Source organism: Diabrotica undecimpunctata, chromosome 8, assembly GCF_040954645.1.
Source record: "Diabrotica undecimpunctata isolate CICGRU chromosome 8, icDiaUnde3, whole genome shotgun sequence".
NCBI classification, from domain to species: Eukaryota; Metazoa; Arthropoda; class Insecta; order Coleoptera; family Chrysomelidae; genus Diabrotica; species Diabrotica undecimpunctata.
In genome coordinates this window covers 74,042,945-74,069,308 of record NC_092810.1, presented here as the reverse complement: position 1 = coordinate 74,069,308, position 26,364 = coordinate 74,042,945, and the positions used below count along the sequence as shown (strand labels likewise).

Genomic DNA, 26,364 nt, shown 5'->3' with positions numbered 1-26,364 from the left:
GTAGATTGTGGGTGGGGGGAAAGGAAGTATATATCTTTATACCACGCCGCTGGTAATAGCGAAAAATTATCTTTTAACAAAAGTTAAAGTATCCTAACATGTGTAAACTATTTCTCAAATTTGAATAAAAAAAATTAAAAGGTGTTAATGGGCTAAAATCATTTTAGGATATTTGTAATTAAAAACTCTGTCTCTCGGTAAAGAGGAATATTTTATTTAAGTGTTATAGGTTAAATCTTCGTATTTTTGTGCTATAAATAATAAAAATAAAAATATTCATTACTTCCTGAATTATGAATTATAGGCTGTTAAAAATATCTTGAATCACCCTGTATAAACATATATATATATATATATATATATATATATATATATATATATATATGTATATATATAGCTATCTATTATATATGAAGGGTATAGAAGCAAAAGCAAAATCCGCCAAGTCACATCTATCAAAATTTTCAGGAAACGTGAAAAACTATTACAGAGGACTCCTGTGATATTTTTAGTTTTTTGTTTGATTTACTTGTATTCTAGTATAATATTTTATTAGAAGAATACAAAATAAAAAACATTTGAGCTGCAGTTTCGGTATAAAATTGGTTTTATTTATGGACATGATGGGATTTGCAACAAAATTTAGCAACTTTGGATTGGAAATTTCAGAAAACTTCGGAAAAACGTGTTTTTTTAAACTTCACTGAATAAATTATTATAAACATTAGATTCTTATTACATAAAACATATATATTTGTTTATATTTATATAATTATTGTTATAAATTGAAAATAACGTAAACTCATAAAAATTAACTTTTTTTAACACAACAAATTTTACATCCCAGTTGTTTCTTCTGCAGAAAATTCTTTACATAACTCATTTGCCAATAGTCGTGGACCACTCTCGTCATTATTTAGAGAAAAATGTATGGCATCTTTATAAAACTTCAAATCGGAATTTTCTTGCCAATCAGTTCCATAATGCGTTTCTAATAGTTTGGCAACACTCTGGGCCTTCTTTTTGTCACTTACTCTGCCAGCTTCAAATTTGTCAGGATTAATCGAACGAATATGTTTTCCTTTCTTACAAATACCCTTTGGAACACCGATGGAAGTATTATAGTTGACTTCGCCCTGAACTTCAATTGTATTATCAGTTTGCTTCAAAATTCTAAAGCGTTTGTACTGTTGAAATTAAAAGTGCCAAGCTCCTGGTGGGTTTAATAACTTCTAATACTGAGGTTTTCCAATCAAACGCGTCCCAGTCTTCAACCAATTTATAGATTCTGGCGTTTTGCTCTATTATAGCTATGTAGTTCTCTGGATTCGTTATTATTTCTGTTTTTTTAATTTTGCCTTCAAAAATACCAAAAACTCTATCTGGTGGTATAAAACTGTGTCCTACAACTGGAAATATTAGTTCAATACAGCGAAAATTATTAGGCGCCTTTTTATAAAAGAAAACTTGCAAGCATGCTGATCATTGTAATATTTTATTCTGACCTGGACAGCCATCTGCATAAATCAAAATTTCTTTAACATCTCTGGAAAATGTATGTTTTGATAATCTATGGAACAACGCTGAAGCTATAACACTTGAGTTTTTTGGCAAATCTAAATCGGTCCAAAGATAAGCTGAAACTGTGTCAGAGTTAAGTTCCATATTAGAAGTATCATTTACAATGGAAAAATTGTAAAGATTATATTGGGAAGAGAAGTAAGCTCTCTGATCAGGTAATTTCGGAAGAGCCAAGTTTTTTTGACAATCCATTGAAAAAACTACCCTCTCGCTGCTGTTAGTTTTAAGAATTTTGTAAAATGCTTTTGCTTTAAGTTTATGTAATTCCTGTAAAACATTAAGTTCTTTTTTTTGCTTCTCATCTTTTTCTTTTCTTATCTCTTCCTCATATCTTAAGCAAAGAGAACATGCGTCTGTAATAGGTGTTCCAAAACCTATATTATAGTGCGTTGTAAAATATGAACAAAAATAATGTTCCTTAACCATAAGAGAGCTATCCACTGATGTGACGTAACGTTTAAAGAACTTTCTTATATTAAGATCACATGGTAGATAAGGTCTTTTCTTGATTTGACTCCTGCAGTAAAGAGATTTCGGACATTTAAAACTCTTAATAAAATTACTCATAGCTAACTTTTTTTGATCATTTTTTTTAGAACGCTGTCGCCCCCTCGTTTTTCTGATGGAATTAATCCCTTAAAAAAAATCTCTTTGGAACACCCTGAATTCTATCTTTTTTCAGGCCCAAAATTTGCATAAAGGCTCTTCTGCATACACTTATCCATTCGCCACCTTGATTTGGTAATCTATAATTTATTGATACCTGTTTTTGACAAATTGTGCTGCCCACTTCTCTCTCTCTGCTCGTCTTCTTCTTCTCTGCGGTGTCTTAGCCTAACAATCTTGTTTAAGTTTTGATGGAATTTCATAAAATCTTTCATGAACAAATTGCAGATCCCTCATAGTTAATAAATTGCACTTCAAGAACTTATTTTTATAAACACATCTTGGTTTTTCACGCAAACCTTTAGCCGAATATTTAAAAACAAAAAATTGATTAGTTCGATGCACTGAAACATTATCTAGCTCTCTATGCTTACCTATTTTTTAAAGCGACTACCCTTTTGTGTTTATCACGCTGTACGATTCATTTCTGGCTACATCCTGAAGTCGTTTTTTCTATAGAGATACCAATATTATCGTTATCCATTACAACAAAACAAAAGGAAATTTACGTAAACCTACTTTGAATAATATCCAAATAACACTAAAAACATTACATGGTTAGAAGCTGCCACATGCCATTTCGCGGGAACGGCTGTCACGTGTCAGCCCCAACGTTTGGCCATTAGCAAGGCCGGACTTGACGGTCTTTGTAACTAAATTTTTTTGAACTTATGTATCTACACATAAAGAACAAATTTCCGTATCAAACGCAGATTTCACAAAAATGGGACTTAACGGGTTTTGCTTCTATACCCCTTATATATATATATATATATATATATATATATATATATATATATATATATATATTGATATGATTGGTGTTTATAGAAAATAATTTATAAGTTACTCTACTAGATAATATTAGATATAAAAAGTATTTGGTTATTTTAATAAGTTATATGTATACTAGAGAATTTTATAAAAATATATTTATGTGAGGGCATTTTTAAGAAATTAGCATATAATAATTGTAAAAAGTTGTATTTAATAATTTTAATATTGTAGATATATTTAAGTGAGCCATGTGCATAGGCAACCAACTATACAATGAAGTGACGTTTAAGTAATGGTTGCGAATATAAAGTGTGGTTATAATAATATGTTGTTTAAAATGTGTAGTTTATTAAATTAGAGTGTTAGTTAATGGTTTAAGTGTATATTCTGATCTGAAAAGCCTAAATGTCAACAAAATTCTCGATAGAAAAGTAAGGAATTCTCTAGATCACCGGAGATGGCTTTGTTCCAGAAAATTCAGACATGTAGGAGATGTAACAAATCGAACATGATTTCTTACCAGATGGTTCTGGAAGATTGAAAAGGTATAAATACTCGGTGATTTGGATTCAAGATGGCCAGTTTAGTATGAAAGTTAATTAGAGTTAGCATGAAATAGAAGTCAGATCAATTATAGTCAGACAGAAGGTCCAATTGTTCAATATAGTGAGTTAAATGAAGATTAAGAAACAGTATGAAGAAAATATTATTAAAGATTAAAAATTATGTTATGTATAAATGGTGATTGGATAATGCAAGAAATTTTAATTGAAAATTAAATTTATATAATATAATTGGTGATTGGATAATGCAAGAAGTATTAATTGAAAATTAAAATTATATAATATATTTGGTGATTGGATATTGGTATACTGAAAAGAAGAATAAATATAAATGCTGTTTGCTGGTTTGCTTGGTGGTTTATAAATGCTTAAGAAGAAATATATTTTAAATTGGTGGAAGCTGATAATTGGAAAAAGTAATTTCACAAAAACAAGGATAACCGAAGCACGAAGACATTGAGTGGTGATTAGAATCTATATAGTGGAAAACAGTTCATTTAGGCATTCAGTGACAGAAAGGTACAAAATTTTGTTAATATAATTTAGTTAGTGTCATAACAATTTCAATTTTGAAGATAGTTTGTTTAAATTTTACATTGTCTATAGAATTTAATTAGTTTCAAAAGAATTTCAATTTAAAGATAGTTTATTTTAAATTTACATTGGCTAGGTTAGATATATATGTGTGTTTCATAATAGATATAATAAAGATAATTTAAAAAAGTACTTACAAACTAATTCTTTGAGAACCGCGATAAAAACCCTATATTATTAAAAAACACTTATTGCTCATCATTCTCAAACAATACATCATAACAATATATATATATATATATATATATATATATATATATATATATATATATATATATATATATATATATATATATAATATAGCCATATATATAGCTATATATATATATATATATATATATATATATATATATATATATATATATATATATATATATGTATATCACAATGATGTTACTAACTTAAATAAGTAACTGCTGGAAAAATCTAATTGCGCAACAAATCTAGATACTTACGTCCATTTAGATTACCCATAATAGAAAATGGACCAATTACATTATCGTTATAAAGTCCAGTTCACACATTTAATTTCTTTGGGTATTTTGTTTTCACAGCAATAAACAATTTTTTTATTTATTATCTCTAGACCAATACCGGATGACAGATGGATTATAGCGTTTATGGATTGTGAATGAAAATTCATCGGAAAACAAAACATTTTTTAAAAGTTATTGTTCTTATTCGATTTCTCTATCATAATATATTATAGTTTTATAAAATTCCATAAGTTTGAAATAATCGCCTGAAAAAAGTTCTTACAGTTCTCTTCTTTAGGTCAAATTCGTCCGCAATTTATTCAGCAGTTAAACAAACTTGCATTTTGCGAGCTTCGCGTTCAACAGAAATTTGTTTCGATCGTGGTTGATCCGTTGGATGACATTTCATACAGGTATTTATGTAACCAAAATTTTCCAAGTTTTTAATACTTGATCGAACTATTTTCTCTGCCGGAATTGGGCGATTGTCAAAAGCTGTAATAAATAACTGTATTATTTCTACAATAGAATCGTAGAATAGTTTCCGTAATACCATTCACCATTTAAATCTTTTCTTCTCGAAAATATACGCTTGACATGTTAATTATTTGTTTTTAACCTTCTACCATCACAGCTAAAAATCAAATAAATAGACCATAAACCTGTTGTACTGGGTGGTCCAATAAGCCTATCTCTCGGCTATATATTAGAAACTATTCATGTTATAACTTTAGGAGAAAATATTCCTTAGTAAAAGTGGTCAAGAGAAATCGCTGAAAATAAATTTCAAGTTTCTGGGTTAACCGCTAGGGGGCGTAACCTATGAAGAAAACTTTGAAAACCAGTTTTTTTGGGAAATATGCCTAATTATACCAAGTGTTAAATAAGAAAACTAGAAAGAGGCCTAAATTCTGCATAAAGTTGTTTAAGTACTTTTTTTAATTTTTTCAAATAAAGGGTGGGGGAGAGTGGGAAAGAAGGAAGGAATAAACACCTATAACTTTGGTTTGAATCAACCGATTTTACCAAAATTACTGTCATTGCAAAGAGTGTGGATGAATTAATTTACATCTACTATAAAATAATTGCATTTAGTTTTAATTGCCACAGGTAGAGGGTACTATCGAATAGAAAAAATTAAAATTTGTTTTTCTTCAAAACGTTTAATAGACACACCTATTTATTGTAAATTATAATGGAACTGGATTAAATTCGTAACAAAATGGCGCAAACCGCATGTTAATAGCTTTTGTCGAACTCGAGATATGAATAAAAACGCATAAACGTAAGTAAGTATAGTATTGACTCACCCTGTATTATAAAATAAATTTAAAAAAGAGTCAGTAGGTACTTTCAAATTTTTTTATAGTAGAAGAATCTTAATGTTGATATCTATTTTGACCATTGTTATTTCATATGATTAAAAGGTGTTTTTTCGAAACTAAGTAGGCTACGACAATGTATTTGACGGGGAGTTCATATTGTTTATTTATTGACAGCAGTCAAAACATTGTTAAGAAGTGCTATATTATAATTCGAATTGAAGATTGCACTTTTTTCAATAGACATTAATATTGGTAATATTATTAATTAATTATCAGTACTAATAATTCGTGATGAGTATATCAAATCTGTACCGTAGAGGTAAAGGGTAGTAACTCCATTTTTTTCTAATTTGGACTTAATACTTTGGCTAAGCTTAAAATGTTCCAATCTTATTTGTGGCAAAAGATGGTATGTGAAGTATTACTGGTGGCCTAGATATTCTTATAAGAAAAAGTAGTATATCCTTTGGAGAACGAGGTAAAGCATAGTAACTCCATCCGCTGTCGGATTTGTTTATCGAGCAGGCTATTTCGCGCGCGGTAAACAGCAGTATCTCCAGACAAGTGTTAGTCACCTTGATTGACAGAGCGTTTTACTTGATAGATAGTTGACAGTTACAAAAAATAAAAGCAAAAATGAATTCCAAAGACTCTAAAACTTTGGAAAATTTAAAAAACATGGTTGGATCGAGGATATGTGCGATTGTGGAAAAAGCAAAAGCTGAAAATTTGACCGTAGACGGTAAGTGCGGTTAAGTTTTAATTTTTATATAATCTTATAACACTAGGAAATTGTTAACATGTTCTAAAAATGTTGGTTTGTCACGTTTTATATAGTAGGTGTTTACTTGTTCTTGCTCTTTAGAGTCTTTATAGTTTGGGCATTTGAAAATATTGCTGTTGTAAGAGTTCTGACCGGTAGATATTATGTTGTTTTATTCACTGCCCAATTCTCAGATGCATAAGTACATTTATTGCTCCTTTTTTAAAGTAATTGAAATTCTTAATCTTCAACAAATATTTGTAAAATCTAATACTAATACAAAATTAATATAACCAGTAAGGGGAAAGGAACAAAAATGCACAATTTTGACGCCTTTCAAAATTTTCTATGTATTTTAAATGTTATCGTTTATTTCGAATCCTGAGAAAACTAATAAGTATTTTTAACAAATTTAAACGCAAAATGAAAGGGCCGAAAGTCCCTTAGAATGAATAAAAATTTGTTTTGAATGAGATATTTCAAATTCAAAATCACACTACATTTTCTCTTCGTTTTTCACCCCCGTAACTTATTAAAATAAACATTATAGAAGTTTTCAGGGACTGTCGTCCCTCGGTAATAAAGGTAATCTTCCATTCTGAGTTTAAATTTTTCAGAAATACTTATTAGTTTTCTCAGAATTCTAAAAAAAATGAATCCCATTTAAATATCATTGAAGTCGAAAGTTCGTACCCATCCCCTTAAGTAGTATTTTTGTAGTAACTGGTATTGTATTATCTTTCTAAGAAAACATCAACCTGCAAAATAGTGAACTTGCTGCTTTTTTTGAGAATCACACAACAATGCCTCTAATCCATTTTTTGCTTTATTCTGTATATTGTTCTGAAGTTATTTTCTTGTGGTATCTTATGTAATTTATTATTTTAAATGGAAATAAAGCCACAATTTATTTTTAAATAAATTCATTTAAAAATAAATTGTGGCTTTATTCCCATTTAATATAATAAATTATTCTGTGTACTGTTAACAGTTCGACAGATAGAGAAGATTAAATAAAAATAAATTTTTTTATTTACAGAATCGACGAACGCCTCTGATATTGCTCAAGCTTCAACAAGCCGTGCTCAAAATTGCAATTATTTGTCTAATTTAACTGAAGAATGTGTTAGCGATGATGATAGCGTAAAAGACCCTGATTACACAGACGATGATGGAGAAAATATGGACAGCAATAACAATAGCTACAGTAGCAATTATTTGGTAGACAATAATGGTGAATTGGAAGCAGATGATGATGAAGATGTTCAACTTGACAAAAACTTGACTGAAAATGAAACGGAAACTAATAACCAAATCAAAAAGAAAAGACGTCATAAGAAACCAGAAACTTGGAAAGTAACAAAAAGAGTAGAGGCAACATTAGGAGGAAAGGAACACATCAATAAATCAGGTAAAATTGTAAAAGCTAAAGCAATGAAGCCCCCTTGCCCTCCTTGTCGACTAAAATGTTCAGAAAAAATAGCAGAAGCTGTAAGACAGCAAATTTTTGAGAATTATTGGTGTAACACAAAAAATTGGGAGTTAAAGCGTCAATTTGTGCGCTCGCATATCACTCCGAAGAGTGTAATACGTCGTAGACCTAAAAACCATTCTAAAAGGCCGAGAGAAGTCAGCATTTCTTATAATTTTGATATAAAGTTAGATGGAGGTGTAAAAAAAATTGACGTATGTAAAAAATTTTTTTTAAACACTCTAAATATTTCAGAAACAGTTGTACGTAACGTTCTAAAAAACGACAATATGGGAGGCTTTGTGGCACAAGACCATAGGGGAAGGCATGAACCAATTAATAAAACACCAGAAGCGGTTTTGGATCGAGTACGAGAGCACATTAAGTCGTTTCCGTGCTACGAAAGTCATTATTCTCGATCCAAAACTGCCAAGAAATATCTAGGACCAGAATTGAGCCGTGAAAAAATGTACAAATTATATACCTTAAAGTGTGAAGAAGACCACATTCCAAATAATGAAATTGTTAAATTATGGCTGTATAAAAAAATTTTCAATAATGATTTTAATTTAGCATTTAAATCGGTTTCCGTGGATACTTGTGATAGTTGCGATCGGTTTATGCTACAATTAAAAAACTGTTCCGAGCAAGAAACAATAACATTACGGCGAAATTATGAACAACATCTTCAAGAAGCAGAAAGTCGATACAAAATGAAAGCAAACGATAAAAATGAAAGCAAAAAATCAGCTGGAAAAACTAAAATTATAATGTGTGATTTGCAGAAATGCTTGCCTACGCCCTGTTTGACAAATAACCAAAGTTTCTACAAGCTGAAATTATGGACTATAAATTTCACGATATACGACGCCACAGAAAATAAATCGTATTGCCTTATCTGGGACGAATCCGAAGCTGGAAGGGGTGGCCATGAAATTGCCTCGGCATTAACTAAATGGGCTATGACAGTTCTATCACAAACTGATGTGGAAGAATTGGTTATTTGGTCAGATAATTGCCCTAGTCAAAACCGCAATGTTATGGTAATGATGAGCTACTTTTGGCTTTTCAACATCTGCCCTAATTTAAAAGTAGTTAACCATAAATATTTACTGAGAGGACACACTCATTTAGAAGCTGACCAAGTGCACGCTATAATTGAAAGATCTGTAAAAAAACAGCCAACAATGCAGATCGTAACGCCTTGGGATTGGCAGCAATTAATCAGTTCCGTAGGTGCTCAGGTGATTAAAATGGACAAGGATGACTTCAAAAATTTTGAAGTACTTTACTCTCAATCTCAATCCCTATTCATCAGTAAAAAGAAAAATGCCGACAATAATAATTTCCTCATTTCAAACGTAGTCCAATTCCAAGTAAAAAAAGACACACCGACCATAATTTTTTATAAAGAGGCTTTTGAAGAAATTAGACCCAAAGAATTACACGTCGCTAGAAGAACAGCAACTGCGATCAATCTTCCAGAGCAGTTACCACTACGATATCAAAAACCAAAAGGGATCACACAAAAGAAAAAGGATCACTTACTAATCCTTTTACAATGGATCCCCAGTCAGTTTCAGGAGTTCTATAGAAATTTAGTTGTTACTACAAAAAAAGTTGATGATAGCGATGATGAATAAATGTTTTTTTATCATTTTTTGTGTTTTTGTTTGAATTTATGTAGGCACTTACTATTTTTTACAATGTTTTATCTGCCGGTACATGCCGAGGCAAAAGACCTTAAGTCCCAATATTATGTAATATATAAACAAATTTTTTATCACAGTAGGACAATATTGATTAACTAAAATATAACGTTACAATTATATAAATACATAATTTCATATGTCTTCAGATTAAGAATGGTTGCAATAATTATCTGGAACTCATCTTATTTTCCCATTATCTCAAAACTTCACTAAATGGATATACTACCCTTTACCTCTACGGTACAGAAATGCAGAATTGTATATTATTGGAGTTTATTTCAATGTCACCAAAATGCCCCACGTATATATTCTGTAAGATATCCTGATAGGAGACATTATGGCAAAGAAGTATTTGAAAGAAAGGCAAGAAGATTAAGAGAAACTGATAGTTTTCATCGTCCTTGTTTTAAACGACATAGTAGATGTATGACCGACAAGATAATTCAATCAATGTTCTTGCTTTAATTCAACAGAATCCATATATAAGTAGTCGGCAAATCTCTATAGAATTAAACATACCCAAAACTACTGTTCTAAGGATTTTAAAATATTACAGGTTGGTTTTTCGTATTATAAAATGAACGTTTAGGTCAAAAACTTGGAATTCCCTTTAAACTTTAGATTCAACTGTTATTTTAATAAAATCCGTAAACTAATTTTCAAAACCAAATAAAATAAAAATAAAAAGAAAAAGACAGTTAAGATTTGATTTCACGTACAGGGTGACTGCGCATCCGCTTATACGTATTTCGGTCTAAAATAAAATCTTATAAAAACGGCAACACGGCGCTTTTATCCTATTATCCCTTTCTTAAAAATAATTATGCATGATTTATCTTGTGAAAAATTGTGGATTTTTCAAGATTTTTTAAGTTTTAGTAAATATAGTGGTTTCTTTTTCACCAATATTTGTTGTTCTGTTTTTTAGACTGCGTCCTTATCCTGCAGTTCTCCACCAAGCTTTAAATGAGAGATTTTGATGCAAGGTTGGATTATTGCAATTGGATGTTAGGTCTGTTAGAAGAAAAACCGCATATCATGTCAAAGATTTTGTGAACAGAGGCTACGTTTAATAGTGCGGTGGTGTTATATTGGGCAGAAGAAAATCCGCACTGGATACATGAGGTGCAGGTTCAAGGTAGATGGAGTCTTAATGTTTAGTGTGGTATAGTTGATGGAAAGATCGTAGGTCCATATTTCTTTGATAGAACTTTAAATAGCGAAACATATTTGGATTTTCTGGAAAATCAGTTGCCTGTTTTATTGGAAGATATTTCCTTACAAACAAGAAGAGATATGGTATTACAACATGACGGGTGTCCTGCGCACTTTTCCAGACGAGTTCGAGATTATTTGTATTCAAGTTATCCAAATAAATGGATTGGAAGGGGAAGTATATTTTCATGGCCAGCTAGATCTCCTGACTTAACATGTCTGGACTTTTATCTGTGAAGAAGATTAGAGGACTTAGTGTACCAAACTCGACCAACCATGCGAGATGACATGAAACAGCGCATTATAAACGCAATAAATAGTATATCAACAAATGAGATTGAAGCAGCTGGTATGTCTACGCGCGAAAGATTACATCTTTGTGTGGACAACGATGGAAAACAATTTGAACATTTAATTGGATATTAAGTTTTAATGATCGAGATATTTGTATGATCTTTCACATATTTAATTTTAAGTTATAATAAAGGGTGAGTCAATACTATTCTTACTTATGTTTATGCGTTTTTATTCATATCTCGAGTTTGACATAAGCTATCAACATGCGGTTTGCGCCATTTTGTTACGATGTTAATCTAGTTACATTATAATTTACAATAAATAGGTGTTTCCATTAAACATTTTGAAGAAAAACAAATTTTAATTTGTTCTATTAGAAAGTACCCTCTACCCATGACAATTAAAACTAAATGCTATTGTTTTATAGTAGATGTGAATTAAATCATTCACACTCTTTATAATGACACTAATTTCGTTAAAATCGGTTAATCCAAACTAAAGTTATAGGTATTTATCCGCAAATACTTTCCCACTCTCCTCCGCCCTTTCTTTAAAAAAATTAAAAAAAAGTACTTGAACAACTTTGTGCGGAATTTAGGCCTCAGGAATTTTTTCTCCTAAAGTTATAACATAAATAGTTTCTGATATATAGCCGAGAGATCGGCTTATTAGACCACCCGGTACAGATAAGCACCACCTACTCTCCGAGTCACGGAGTGTTTGGGTTGAAATTTAGTGATTTTCGCGGTAACCGTTTTGGATTAGGGCTTGTTTTAAACTAGAGAGCTCAGCGGGTCTACTTGCATCGTCGCAAAGGCGTATTGGTCTGAAGACAAGGATCATTGAATTAGCTTGTGAAGGTGGATGATGAGAGTTGGCATGCAAGTAACGATTGGTATGGGTGGGTTTTCGACAATCAAAGTGATGAAAACCTTAGTATTGGTTTTTCCTTGCGAGTACGTCCGGAAACTGTAGAGATGAATTAGTGTTCACCCCCATCGTAAACTGGATACTAGGGTGTATACCATTTACATGGGTTTGAAAAGACACCAAAGCATCCCTGCCATGGGACCAAATGAAGAATGTATCGTCATTGATGTAAATAGTGCTCGGGTCTCGAAGTCTCTCATAACGATACTGGAAATTACTGAAAATAATGGGGAGCCCATTGGGGCACCATTTATTTGTCTGAAGAATTGATTTTGAAAGATGAAACAAGTGTTGGACATACAATGTTTAATGAGAGATAATTGATCTTGCTGGATACTGTATTTAGTTTTCAGCATATTAAGAGTTTCGTCTATAGGTATATTTGTAAAGAGTGAAACGATATCGAAACTTACTAGAATGTCTGAAAATAAGTTAGGGTATTATTTAACAAGTTCAATGAAATGAAAACAATTTTTGACGAAGGATGAAGCATTTTCGGCGAGAGGTTGTAGAGTTTTGGTCAAATATTCGGCCAATGGTTGTGTAAGGCAGTTGTTTATACGGAAAATGGGACGTGTGTGAATATCGGGTTTGTGAATTTTTGGGTATGCCGTATATTCGAAGTGTTCTGGAAGACTTTTCAAGAGGAATTAAATATTGTTTTACGTCAGCAGGAAGAGATGTTTTATTCATGATGGCAAATCTAATAATTCTAAAAAGAATTATTAGATTTGGATTTGACTGAAGTTCTTTCAGGGCTTTTTTCTAGGATTGACTAATGTTCGAAGTAGGAGACTTTGAGGTTTTAAGAACTCTAGAGATGTCTTGTCCAGTTATTTTAGTATCTTCGGAAGGTAAATTAGAGATGGCTTCTTCAGTTTGACAGATGATTGTCTCAATTGGACTGTGATTTGGGGAAACAGAGCAAGTAAAAACTTTTGCTAAAGCTTAAGTGCCAATGGTCGAAATAGGGGTATCAGAAAAGTTATGAACCACTTAAGTGGGTTTCAACATTGCGCTTCTGAGTTTCAGTCTTAAATTTGAAAGTGTTTAGGAGGAGCCATAAAAATAGAAAAAAGGTTAAATCGCCCTAATAAAAGAGATGACGGCATATGGTTACCATTGACATGGAGATCTCTTATAAAGAAAATATCGTCCGCTTAATCCGCCAACCAAAATCCTACTATCAGAAATATTCGCGCCAATCCACGCGCCAATACCCGCGCCAATCCCCTAGCTAACCCCCAAGCTAACCCCGACGCCAACCGCCACACAAAGCACGTCACCATCGCCGATATACATGAACGGTCTTCTGTTTCCAGAAGCAGTAATGGTTAGTGATCAGTGTAGTAGTGTCGAGGGGCTCAGAAGACAGAGACCTCGACAACCCTAAAGAAGACATCAGAGAGGATGTTGAAAGCTCAGCGCAATTATAATCGACGAGGTTCTACCCGGAAAACTGTTGAGTTTAATATTAATTCTTATAATAGTATATTAATCTTAGCTTTAGGTTTAATTGTACCAATCGCGGAAATCGTTCGGAACATATATATATATATATATATATATATATATATATATATATATATATATATATATATATATATATATATATATATATATAATTATATATATACGACACACTTAACAAATTTTAATTAACGACACTTTAACAAATTAAATATAAAAATAAACATAAAACTTACTTTCAGCCAAATAAACACAATGATTATCAACACCATTGCAAATTCTAGTGACATTCTCTCCTAAAATGCAAATTTAAATGGTGACAATTTTTAATTTAAATACACATTTACTTACTTGGCATGTATGCAGTGGTGCAACCGCATTTGTTTAGTGTGTAGTTAGTTAAACACTCCAGTTTACAGTTCTGTTGAGTATAAATTTTGAAATAGGTGAGAGGTCTTTCGTTTGGCATATAACAGTTTCTTCGTCTTGGGTTATAGTTTTTTACAGCTTTGGAAGTTGACATCATATCCAAAATCAAAGTTGTCATTACAGCTTGATCGAGCGGAATTCTGATGTGGTCATATTTCGGCCTTGGTACTCTAGACGGGTGGGATATTTCCATCTATTATATAGTTAACATAAAAATTAAAATTACGTAACGTTTTATTCAAATCTAATACTTTGTTTTTACTTTAACAAAAAATCTTTCATTTCATTCAAAAAATCTTTGAACGCTTGTCTAAAATTTTCTTGATTTTACTAGTACCTATCAAGTAAATTTCTTTTATCTAAGTTCGACAGGTTCTATTTGTATGGAAGATGTTGATGGATGATAGTAATTAACACGTTTGTAGTGCATGTGTTCTCAATTAAACCAAATCTTGTAACCTTGGATTTTCTTCATTTTTTTACCAAAAAATTATGTGTATACTCTCTAATATATTATATTACATAATAATATATTTATTAAAAAATATATTTAATCCTTGATAATTTCCAAGTAACTTTAATATGATCAAATTCACAATACCCATATTTTTTGCTGGAAGCTGTTTACTAAATAACTAATAATACTTTAAATTAACCTATTTTTTACTTAACTGGAAATATTAGTAGATATATATATATATATATATATATATATATATATATATATATATATATATATATATATAAAGGAAAAGAAATTTCTTTGCAGGAATTATCTTAAATATTGGGGAGATTTGCAAGAAAGACTAGTGAGTATCAATTGTTTCGAGAGAATTAATTTGGCTTCTTCAGGGCTGAAAAAGAAGAAATTATAATTAGCTACCATATATTGTATATTAAAAAAAACACTGGAGATCTTCATGTCTTATGACAGATTTATCAACATCGTCGAAGGTCTCTTTAATAATACTTACTTCTCATTTAATGGAAAATTCTATCAACAGACTTTCCGTACCCCTATGGGAGCAAAGATTTTTTCTATCATTGCAACTTACTTTATGGATTATGTGTTATTTTATTATCATCTAGGCTATACCTAATGACAAGGTAGATGAACTATTAAACACCTTCAATAGTTATGAGCTCTACATCCAGTTCACTATAGAGAGGGAAGATGGTAATTGGTCCATCTCCTTTCTCGACATACGGGTGATCAGGGAAAATAACAACATTAAAATAGATTGGTATCAAAAACCACCCATTCTGGTAGATACCTTAACTACCACTCTTACCATAATAATTCTACCAAAGTCAACTTAGTCAAACAAATGAAAAATAGAGTAATAAAACTATCAGATCCTTGTTTTCACACAAAAAACCTACAAATCCTACAGAAACTTTTCATTTCAAACGCTTATCCAACACCATTAGTGAATAAGATTTTGTTTAACACTGTTTAACTTTCTTCATCTGTTGGAAGGCACTCCTTGCTTTTTCGATCCTAGATTTAACCTCGTATGAGTGATCCCAGCTGTCTGTGATGTTGCATCCTAGGTATGTTATTTTTTCTGTTCTATCCAATACCTCATTGTCTGCCATAAACTTTGCATCTGTATCTTGATTTTTGCTTATGATCATAATTTTCGTCTTCTTATTATTAAGTTTCATTCCATATTTTCTACCGATGTTAACTACTTGATCTATCAGTCTTTGTAATATTTCAGCACTATCCGCAACAAGGACAGTGTCGTCTGCATATCTTAGATTATTTATTACTTCACCGTTAACAATCACGCCATCAGTCGTTTCTCCCAAAGCTTTTCGAAATAGATGTTCAGAGTACGCATTAAACAGCAAAGGCGAGAGTATACAACATTGTCGTACTCCTCTTTGTATTGGGACTTCAACGGATAATTGATTGTCTACTCGAATCTTGGCTACTTGTTTCCTATAGAGATTGGCTATTATTATTATATCCTTGTCACCGATGTTTGCGATTCGCAAAGTTTCAATAAGCCTCTTATGCTCTACTTTGTCAAATGCCTTTTCGAAGTCAATGAAACAGGCAAAGATATCTGTATTGATATCTCTGGCTCGTTGTATCAACACTTGTAAGCTAAAAAGTGCTTCTCTTGTGTCAAGACCGCTGCGAAATCCAAATTGTACATCAGCAATACCCTCCTCCAATTTCTTGTATATGCGAGCATGGATGATCTTTAAGAATATTTTGAGTGAGTGGTTTATGAGGCTAATGATTCGGTGTTCTCCACATTTCTTAGTATTTGCTATTTTTGGCAGTGGTATAAATATGGGCATGTACCAATCTTTTGGTAAAGTTCCTGTTTTATATATACGGTTAAATAATTCTGTCATAATGTCAAGTTGATTATCTTCTATCAATTTAAATACCTCAGCATATATTCCATCAGATCCTGACGCTTTGTTGTTTTTTAGACGACTTATAGCAGATCTTACTTCTGATTTTGTTATTGTTGGTCCATTCTCGACGTTGTCATATACTTTAATGTGTTGGTTGTCACTGAACAGTTCTGCTATATATTCCTGCCATCTATCCAGTTTTTCTTGCGTATTGAATACTATGTTTTCATCTTTATCAAACAGTGCAGTGGGCATTGTTGTTCTATATATTCCTGCCATTTCTTTGATCTGTCTGTGCATATTGAATATATCATGTTTTTTCTGTAGGATCTCTATTTCTAAGCATTTCTCTAATAACCAGGATTCTTTTGCTAATTTTTTTTTCTTTAAGTACCTTTTTGTGGTCTTCCTTGTACTTTTTTGCATCTTTATTCTTAAACTCTCTTCTTTACTCCATAAGCTCTATTGTCTTTCCTGTTTGATGTTGTTTATTGTTTTTGTTACCAATACATCTTTGATCTCGTTCCACATTGTATCTATATCTTTTCTATTATGTGTTGCAATGTCGTTAAATTTTGTGTGTACTTCTTCTTGCATTTGTTGTTTTACGTTGCTTTGTTTCAGTTTTTGTATGTCCACCGTTCTTATATAGTATTTTTCATATAAAAATGCGTGCACGTCACAGTTTATATAAAGTGACGTCACTTATATTTAAAATTTCCAGAACGTTAACCTTAGAGTTCAAATTTTCCTAACACAGCTAATAATACGAAACCCATACGGAACTGCTCAATCCTTCATAGGCGTTAACTTGGTATAATAATCAGAAAAATGTAATTATCATAACATTGGGAAATTTGGAATTATATTGATTAAATAACCAAAAACATTTGTTATTATTAATAATATAAATTTTATGAAATAACTCTTTAAGTCTAATATTCCACAAAATAATAATTTTAATTAAATATATTAGACAATTGCACGCAACTGATATGGGAATAGTTCAAATTTTTTGACAGTTTAGCGTGTAGCAAAATTGTTTAAAGTGTTGCCGCTTTTTTAGAGTAAGAATTTTGTTTATCTTTTGATTTCTGACACAATTTGATCATAATATATTATATGTTAATAAATTGTATTTATAAATACATATTAAGTTTAGATTAATAGCTTTAAAAACTAATTATTGTTGTGTATTGTGATTGTGCTATGCCAAAACCACTAAATATTCTGCAGAAAGCTGATAAGATTTCATATAAGATAGATTATTTTGAACAAGAAATAATGGCGGGACGTTTTTACTATTAATGCTCTAAATAGAGGTAAGTTTAAAATTTAGAATATATAATTTTGTATTGAAATGTTTTCTTATGTATTTTAGTGTGTAAGTAAGTAAGTTTATTTACTTTTATATAATAGTTTGACAAATAGTTGACATTTTAAAAATTCCTCACTTACTAACTATTCTGATGTTTTGGCAACGCTGTGGGGTTCTGACGTCGTAAATCTTGAATGACGTACACGCATTTTTATATGAAAAATACTATAACGCCCGACTTTCGAGTTTTTTTCATCCTTACTCTCGGTTCAGCAAGCAATAAGTTATGGTCGGAGTTAATGTCTGCTCCAGGATAGGTTTTTATTGACATAACCGCATTAAGAAACCTTTTATTTATTTGAAAATAATCTAATTGATTTCTAATTATTTGTTGCGGGCTATCGGCAAAAGATCTCCAGGTATATAGCCTTCTACCTTGTAGTTTGAATTGGCTGTTCATGATTACATTATCTGTTTATTGACAAAACTGTATCAGTCGTTCTCCTCTTTCAGGCCGTATACAAAATCCATACTCTCCTATTATGCCATTTAACAATTAAAATTGAAAAGTTTTAAAAGTATTTTGTTTCTGAAATAATAAATCTGTTTCATACTTTGACATCATACTTAACTAAGTAGGTAGGTACATAATGTTGGTTAACCCTGTCTAGTCCGACAATTTTCAATTGAAGGTGACTAATCTACAACTTGAATTAACAACTAACGGCAACCATGTTTAATCTCAGAAGTAAATTCTTACCGAAGTCATTTTTAGTGTATATGATTCGCCCATATAAATAAGTGAAAAAGTAAGATATTCCCATAAAATTTGCGCCCGTAACAATATATGTTGGTGCGATTCAGGAGCGTATAGTTAGACAAGTTCATTGAATAGTTTGAAACATCGGTAAACTTATCAATATTTCGCTGGTCTATATATATATATATATATATATATATATATATATATATATATATATATATATATATATATATATATATATATATATATATATATATGTATATATATATATATATATATATATATATATATATATATATATATATATATTTACGTTCTTAGAAAGAATGGGAATGAGAAAAATATATTTTAGTTTATTCGTTCCACATTCTATATACGCGTAGGCGTAGTGTGTTCTATTTCTTGGGAATATATATATATATATATATATATATATATATATATATATATATGTATATATATATATATATATATGTATATATATATATATATATATATATATATATATATATATATATATATATATATCTTCAGTTCGTTTTTGGCAGTGGTCAGGTAAAGTTCTTATCAGTGCGTGAACGAGTCTTCATTAAGTGTTTGTTTATTTGTTTTTTGATTGTAATGATCGGGGATTCGGACGAAAGATATGAACCTCCTGATAGGGGAAAAAGTATAATTATAGATGAAGTGAATATGGAATTTAGCGGAAATGGAAAAAGCGACGAAACAGGTGGTATTGAAAAAATAATAAAACAAAAAAATAAATATAGTTCAACGGACCAAGGTCCATATTATGTATTTGTGCAAAATAAAGAAGGAAACATAGGTAAGTTTCATAAAATTTCTACTGCTAGATTAATTTTAAATGCAGAACCGGAGATCAGGGATAACATTTTAAATATTTCTGTAACTGGTAGAAATAAAGTTAAAGTCGAATTAAATTCATTTAATAGTGCCAACAAATTAGTCGAGTCTAAAGTATTTCAAGAAAAAAATTACGAGGCTTATATACCCACTTTCTTTACATACAAAAAAGGTGTAATAAAAATATTGACAAGGATATCAAAGACGATGATTTATTAAACACAATTAAACCTAAATATGAAAATAATTTTAAAGTTTATGAAGTAAGAAGAATAAAACGAAAGGTAAATGGTGAGTTACTCCCTACAATGGCAGTTATTGTTACTTTTAAGGGGCAAATGATACCTAAACAGGTAGTAATAGAAAAAATTATTTACGATGTAGACATATATGTTCCACGAGTAATCCAATGCAGACAATGCATGAGGTACGGTCACGTTAGTGCACAATGTAGAGGTAAAGTTCGATGTGGAAAATGCGGCAATGAACATGAAACAAATTCTTGTAATTCGCAATTAACATCATGTATTTTATGCAAAGGAAATCATGAAGCAACAAATAGGAAAAATTGTGAAGAATTTCATCGTCAGAAACAAATTAAAACCTATATGGCCACAGAAAATTTATCCTATAGTGAAGCTAATAAAAAATATGATAATAGTTACGCAACGGTGACAAAGAATGTAAATAAAAGCACTCATTACTCAGTACCAGTTAAACGCAGACGAAATTTAGAAAGGTATCCTAATTATCCCCGTTCAGGATATTCTGACGAGCATAAGGAGATTCTTTCATCTCCATCTACTAGTAGTCAACCGGTATATCAAAATTATAGAAATATCCCTAACTATTCCCAATCAACAATGAGCTCAAATTCAAATAAAAACTGTAAAATAAACTCTGTTTGTGATATGATTATAAGCACTTTTAAAAATTTATTAAAGAATAACTCAATAACTTTAGACAATATAACAATGTTTGACGATTTTAAAAATAATTTAAGTCGTATTCTCGCAGATAAGTTCAAAATTGTACAGTGGAACGCTAGGTCCATTGTACACAATAAAGGTCATTTTGAGAAATTTATTTTTGAAAATAATATTGATATAGCTATAATTAGTGAAACGTGGTTAAAAGAAAAAAATAATATTAATTTCAGTGGTTATAATATATTTCGGAGAGATAGAGATGATGGTTATGGAGGATTAGCTATTTTAACTAAAAAATACATTCAGTTCACAGGTCATCCAAATCATCATAAAATCAATCAGGTTATGAGTATATCAATAACAGTCAAATTAAAATCAAATAAAGTACTTAATATATATTCAGTGTATGCAAAACCAAATTTAAATGTATCAGAGAGTGAATGGAAAAAGTTTTTTAATAGTTTAAGTACACCATTTTTGGTGGCAGGAGACTTTAATTGTCACCATAATGCATGGGGTTGCGATCAGAATGATAGGGCTGGACTTAGTCTATTAACAGCAATAGAAGACTGTGAGTTATGTTTTTTAAATAATGGGGCCGAAACTATAATACCTAGATTATACACTAGAAATAAATCAGCTGTGGACATAACTATATGTTCCAGTGACATATCTTCCTGTTTTGATTGGAACGTTAAAAATGTAGCTCTAGGTTCTGATCACTTTCCAATAATAATTGAAAGCGATGTTGATAATATAACAATAGTTAATGAGAGAACCCGATGGAACGTGAACAGAGCAGATTGGTCGTTATTTTCTTCAATTCTTGAAACTATTGACACCAAAGATATAAATACTGATGAAAATATTAATAACATATATATTACATTTATCAATATAATTAATGATGCTTGTGAATTATCAATACCTAAGAAAAAAATGACGATCAATAGTAAATTTAATAAAAAATGGTGGAACCCAGAATGTGCACAAGCTGTAAAATTTCAGCAAGAAGCTTTTTTAGAATTTAAACGAAATAGTACATATGAAAATTACATAAAATATCAGAAAGCAGAGACAATTCAGAAAAAAACAATATTAAAAAGTAAAAAAGCTTCTTGGCGAGAATTTTGTAATAAATTAAATAAAAATACTCCGGTCCAAGAAATTTGGAAAGAAATTAAAAAAATCAAAAATACTTATAATGTCCCAAAAAATCAAGTAAAGAAAGATAATTGGACTCAAGAATTTTTAAATAAGTTAGCTCCACCTTGCGTTTCATCAAATTTAAATGTAAATCATCCTAAAAAAGTGAATAATAATAACTCAAACTATTTGTTATATGAATTTACTCTAAAAGAACTAGAATATAGTTTAAAGTGTCATAAAAATACTGCTCCTGGATTAGACAATGTCCATTATATTATGCTGTATTACTTACCAAGGTGTCAGAAAATAAAATTGTTAAATATAATTAATTTAATATGGATGAAAGCTGAATTTCCGGATTCATGGAAGGATTATGTAATTATACCGATTTTAAAACCAAATAAAGATATAGACTCAGCGGATTCATATAGAGGAATTTCATTAGGATCGTGTATTTTAAAAACATTCGAACGGATGGTAAAGAGAAGACTTGAATTATAGTTAGAGAAAAATAACAAAATTAGTGATACACAATATGGGTTTCGTAAACTAAGATCGACATCAGAAAATATAGCTAACCTTATCCTAGACATTAATATATCCTTTTCTGAACGTAAATCCCTGGTATCTCTATTCATAGATGTAGAAGGTGCATATGATAATATCAAATTAAATATCCTCTATCAACAAATGGAGAAGATAGGAATACCCAGTGACTTTGGTAAAAGAATAATAAAACTGTATTCAAATAGGAAATTACAACTTCAAATCAATAATGAACTATTGGATCCAAGAATTTCTAATGTTGGGTTACCGCAAGGAAGCATCCTTAGTCCTTTATTATATCTCATTTATACCTCAGACTTACACAAAAAAGTTAATACAAGAGGAAATGTTCTACAGTTTGCTGATGATGTGTGTATATATGTACCTGAAGTTGAAATCGATCAAGGTATCAATATAATGAGTAAAATGTTTTCGACAATAGAAGAGTATTATTTTAATATAGGACTCAGCATCTCTACAAAGAAAACCCAAGCATGTATATTCTCCAAAAAACATAGATTACCACAATCTATAGTATTCAATAACGTTAATTTTGAGGTTCAAGCATCCATTAATTATTTGGGTATGGTAATAGATAGGAAGTTATTGTGGAACGAACACATAGACCGCTTAATAACAAAAACAAAAAAAGGATTAAATGCAATAAGATCAGTGTGTCATACAAGTTGGGGAGCTGATCCAAATATTACGCTTACCTTTTACAAAGCTTATATTCGTTCAATAATAGATTATGGGTCAATTTTTTATAGTCAAGCAGCGAAGACTCACCTGAAGAAATTAGATAGGTTAGTAAATAAAGTCTTAAGAATAAGTATAGGTGCACTTAAAAGTACACCCATTTCAAATTTAAATGTAGAATGCAATGAACCTCCACTAAATTTCAGAAGAGATTACTTAACGGAGAAGTTTTTATTAAAAATGTATGCAAAGAAAAGTCCAGTAGTCCAAAAATGCTTTGAGCTCAGTATTTACGATCTAGTCAAAGAATATTGGCAAAAAAAGCCTACAATTCCTATTATTGAATCGTACAAATACGTAAGGATACAACTTAGTAAGGACATTTCGAGTTCAAGAGAATTACCATGTTTTAAAATAGAATTAGAACACTTGGACAGCAAAAAAGTAGGATATCTTAGAGACTACTCAGAATTTCCACAATATATCCGGAATAGCATGTTCCAAGCTGACATAAAGTCTATGTTCCCTAATTATTCATATATTTTTTCGGATGCATCTAAATCAGATTTAAAGGTTACATCTGCCTTTTACGATCCAGATCGAAAATTTAGTACAGTAGTAGATCTAAATATTAAAACCTCGATATATACCGCTGAATTAATAGCGATATTAGAAGCACTTAAATATATTAGTAATTTCTCAAGAACAAAATCTAATTACGTTATATTCTCTGATAGTAAAAGTTCAATACAAAAAATTGAAAACATTTCTAAATATAACAATATTGGATTTAATTATGTGTTATCTGAAATTATAAACCTGGTGGGTACAATAAAATTAAGAGGATCTAATGTAATGTTTTGTTGGATAAAAGCTCATTGTGGAATATTAAATAATGAAATAGTAGATAAAATTGCTAAATATAATGAACCATCTAAAGAATCAGAATATAAATGTGTAATTGAAGATCTAAATTCTCATCTACGGAAAAAAATGATAAATTCATGGCAAAAAATGTACAATTTATCCAACAAAGGATTATATTATAAAGATATAAAACCAAAAAAACAGTCCTCAACGTGGTTCAAAAACTCAAATTTTAATAAAGATATGATTAGAATACTATGTAGAATAAGATTTAATCATGCTCTGTCTCCGTTACATAAATTTAGAATTAATTTAACCGAAACTCCATTTTGCGAATGTGGCGAATAAGGCTCAATTGAGCATTTAGTTTGAAATTGCTCATTAAATATACGATGTATAAACCAATTTATAATAAAAATATAAGGGTATATCAATAAAAAAAAATTAGTATTAAAAGACCTTTGAATTTATCAGATTTAATAAAAACAAATAACTTGCATATATATGAAATAATTTTTCGCCACATACGTGAAATAAAATTGAATTTCTAAATGTATTATGGTAACAGTGTATATATTTCAAACATAAAAAGTTAGTTATATAAGTCCTTTGTTTTAACCCAGTTGTTAACCTTTCTATCCATGGTCTAATTTTGTGTTGTGCAAATCGCCTTGATAGACCCCTAGGCGTATGTAATAAATCAGCAAAACCATATATTTTCCTTTTCCTTCCAGTAAAAAAAAATTAGGAAAAAAAAATAAAAAAAAAATTAAAAAAAAAATAAATAAAAAAAAAAATTTAATGATAATAAAAAAAAAAATTAAAGTAGGTACGTACTTATATGTAAGTCAATAGAAGATAAGATTTTACTGTTGTTACGGGTTCTCTCTATGACAATTGTTAAAAAAAAATTAATTAATAACTCAAAACATAATAGGCTAATAGATTATGTCTCTAGTCATAAAATGAAACTACACACACACACATACACACACACACATATATATATATATATATATATACATATATATATATATATATATATATATATATATATATATATATATATATATATATATATATATATATATTTATTAAACAGACTTTATTAAAATATATAAAATAGTGGTAAGTAAAGTAAACTTGGGGTAAGTTTATTCTTTTAGTATTAACCTAATAGGACGATACAATAAACAAAGGGTATAATTTGATAATTAATTTACGAGATTGGATCAAGAAGATTTTTTTTTCTAATTTTCAAGGAAAACCAGTACAATTTTTAATAAAGGAACATATTGTATCCAAAATCTTAATTAAATTTTAAGGTGAAATTTTTCAAAACATTTGGAGTGTAGATGCACTCTACACCTTTTACATAAATAAATAGTATTACTTTTGCACATCCGACATTCTTGCACTATCATTGCATTTTGTAATGTGGCCAATATTATCGAATCTGGTTTCATCTGGTAAAGCAAATTTAGATTGATGTCCATGTATTACTAGCGGTTTCCTCACTATTATAAATTATAAAAATAAATCTATGTCGGCTCATGCTTTCTCTTATAATGTGCACTTCTTAATCCTCAGCCATATGTAAACCAGATGATATACATACGCCAATAATTTTTTTTTAAATCTATGTCACTCATTTCAAAATTGTGACGGTTATTCTGCGATGCATGAATATTTGTAAAATATAGAATGCTCTTAATTACTTGTTTATCAAAAAATAGTGAAAAAACTTCAATATATGACTTGCCCCCATGGTTGGCTTTTATATTATCTAACTAAATATCAATCAAACTGATGTTGAGTTACTACTGAGTATGAAGGAGACTTTGCAGACGATCAAGTAGTGATTTCACAAGACCAAGATGACCTCAGCTACATGAAGAAGAAACTACAAGAACAATATACCAAGGCTGGCCTAGATACTAACCTTGCGAAAACAAAGTACCTATCTACAAGTGAAGAAGACATAGAAGATCTACAGATTAATGACAACGTAACAATCAAAGGAAAGGATAAATTCAAATACTTGGGGTTTATAATCACGAAAAATGCAACAATAGAGAAAGAAATTACACAAAGTTTAGATCAAATAAGAGCAGCAATCCGACAACTTAACTCAGTATGGTGGGATAGACACCTAAATATGAAGACAAAAATACAGATTTATAAAACATTAGTGCGAAGTATTATGACATATGGGACTGAAAACTGGATCGGAAGAGACGGAAACGGTTGAGAGAGGGAAGGCAGTGAATACTGTAGAATTCCTGAATATATATATATATATATATATATATATATATATATATATTTTTTTTTTCAACCATTCAACCTTATATTTATTTATATATATATTATATATTATATATATATATATATATATATATATATATATATATATATATATTGATACGATTAGGGTTTATAGAAAATAATTTATAAGTTATATACTACATAATATTAGATATTTGGTTGTTTTAAATAAGTTATATACTAGAGAATTTAATAAAAATTATTTATGTGAGGGTATTTTTAAGAAATTAGCATATAATAAGTGTAAACAGTT

At 30.1% G+C, this 26,364-nt stretch overlaps 2 protein-coding genes across 2 annotated transcripts in view; one reads left to right on the top strand and one right to left on the bottom strand.

Annotated features, from left to right (window-relative positions):
- The window catches only part of LOC140447700 (pickpocket protein 28-like), a 162,023-nt gene that overhangs the window by 24,508 nt on the left and 111,151 nt on the right, over window positions 1-26,364 (bottom strand). The window contains exons 7-8 of the mRNA XM_072540498.1: window positions 14,192-14,462; window positions 14,077-14,136 (exon numbers count right to left, since the gene is read on the bottom strand). Of these exons, the coding sequence (XP_072396599.1) occupies window positions 14,077-14,136; window positions 14,192-14,462 (331 nt within the window). The remainder of the gene's footprint in view (window positions 1-14,076; window positions 14,137-14,191; window positions 14,463-26,364) is intronic.
- Window positions 6,301-9,859, top strand: LOC140448227 (uncharacterized). The gene is made up of 2 exons (XM_072541334.1): window positions 6,301-6,724; window positions 7,785-9,859. Exons 1-2 carry the CDS (start codon window positions 6,619-6,621, stop codon window positions 9,857-9,859), a joined length of 2,181 nt encoding a protein of 726 aa, XP_072397435.1. The 5' UTR covers window positions 6,301-6,618.

What these genes read in the sequence shown, in the direction of transcription:
- LOC140448227 (XM_072541334.1), top strand. Translation starts at nt 6,619, where the DNA reads ATGAATTCCAAAGACTCTAAAACTTTGGAAAATTTAAAAAACATGGTT. An exon ending in TGAAAATTTGACCGTAGACG is followed by an intron (nt 6,725 to 7,784) that starts GTAAGTGCGGTT and finishes TTTTATTTACAG; the next exon opens with AATCGACGAACGCCTCTGAT.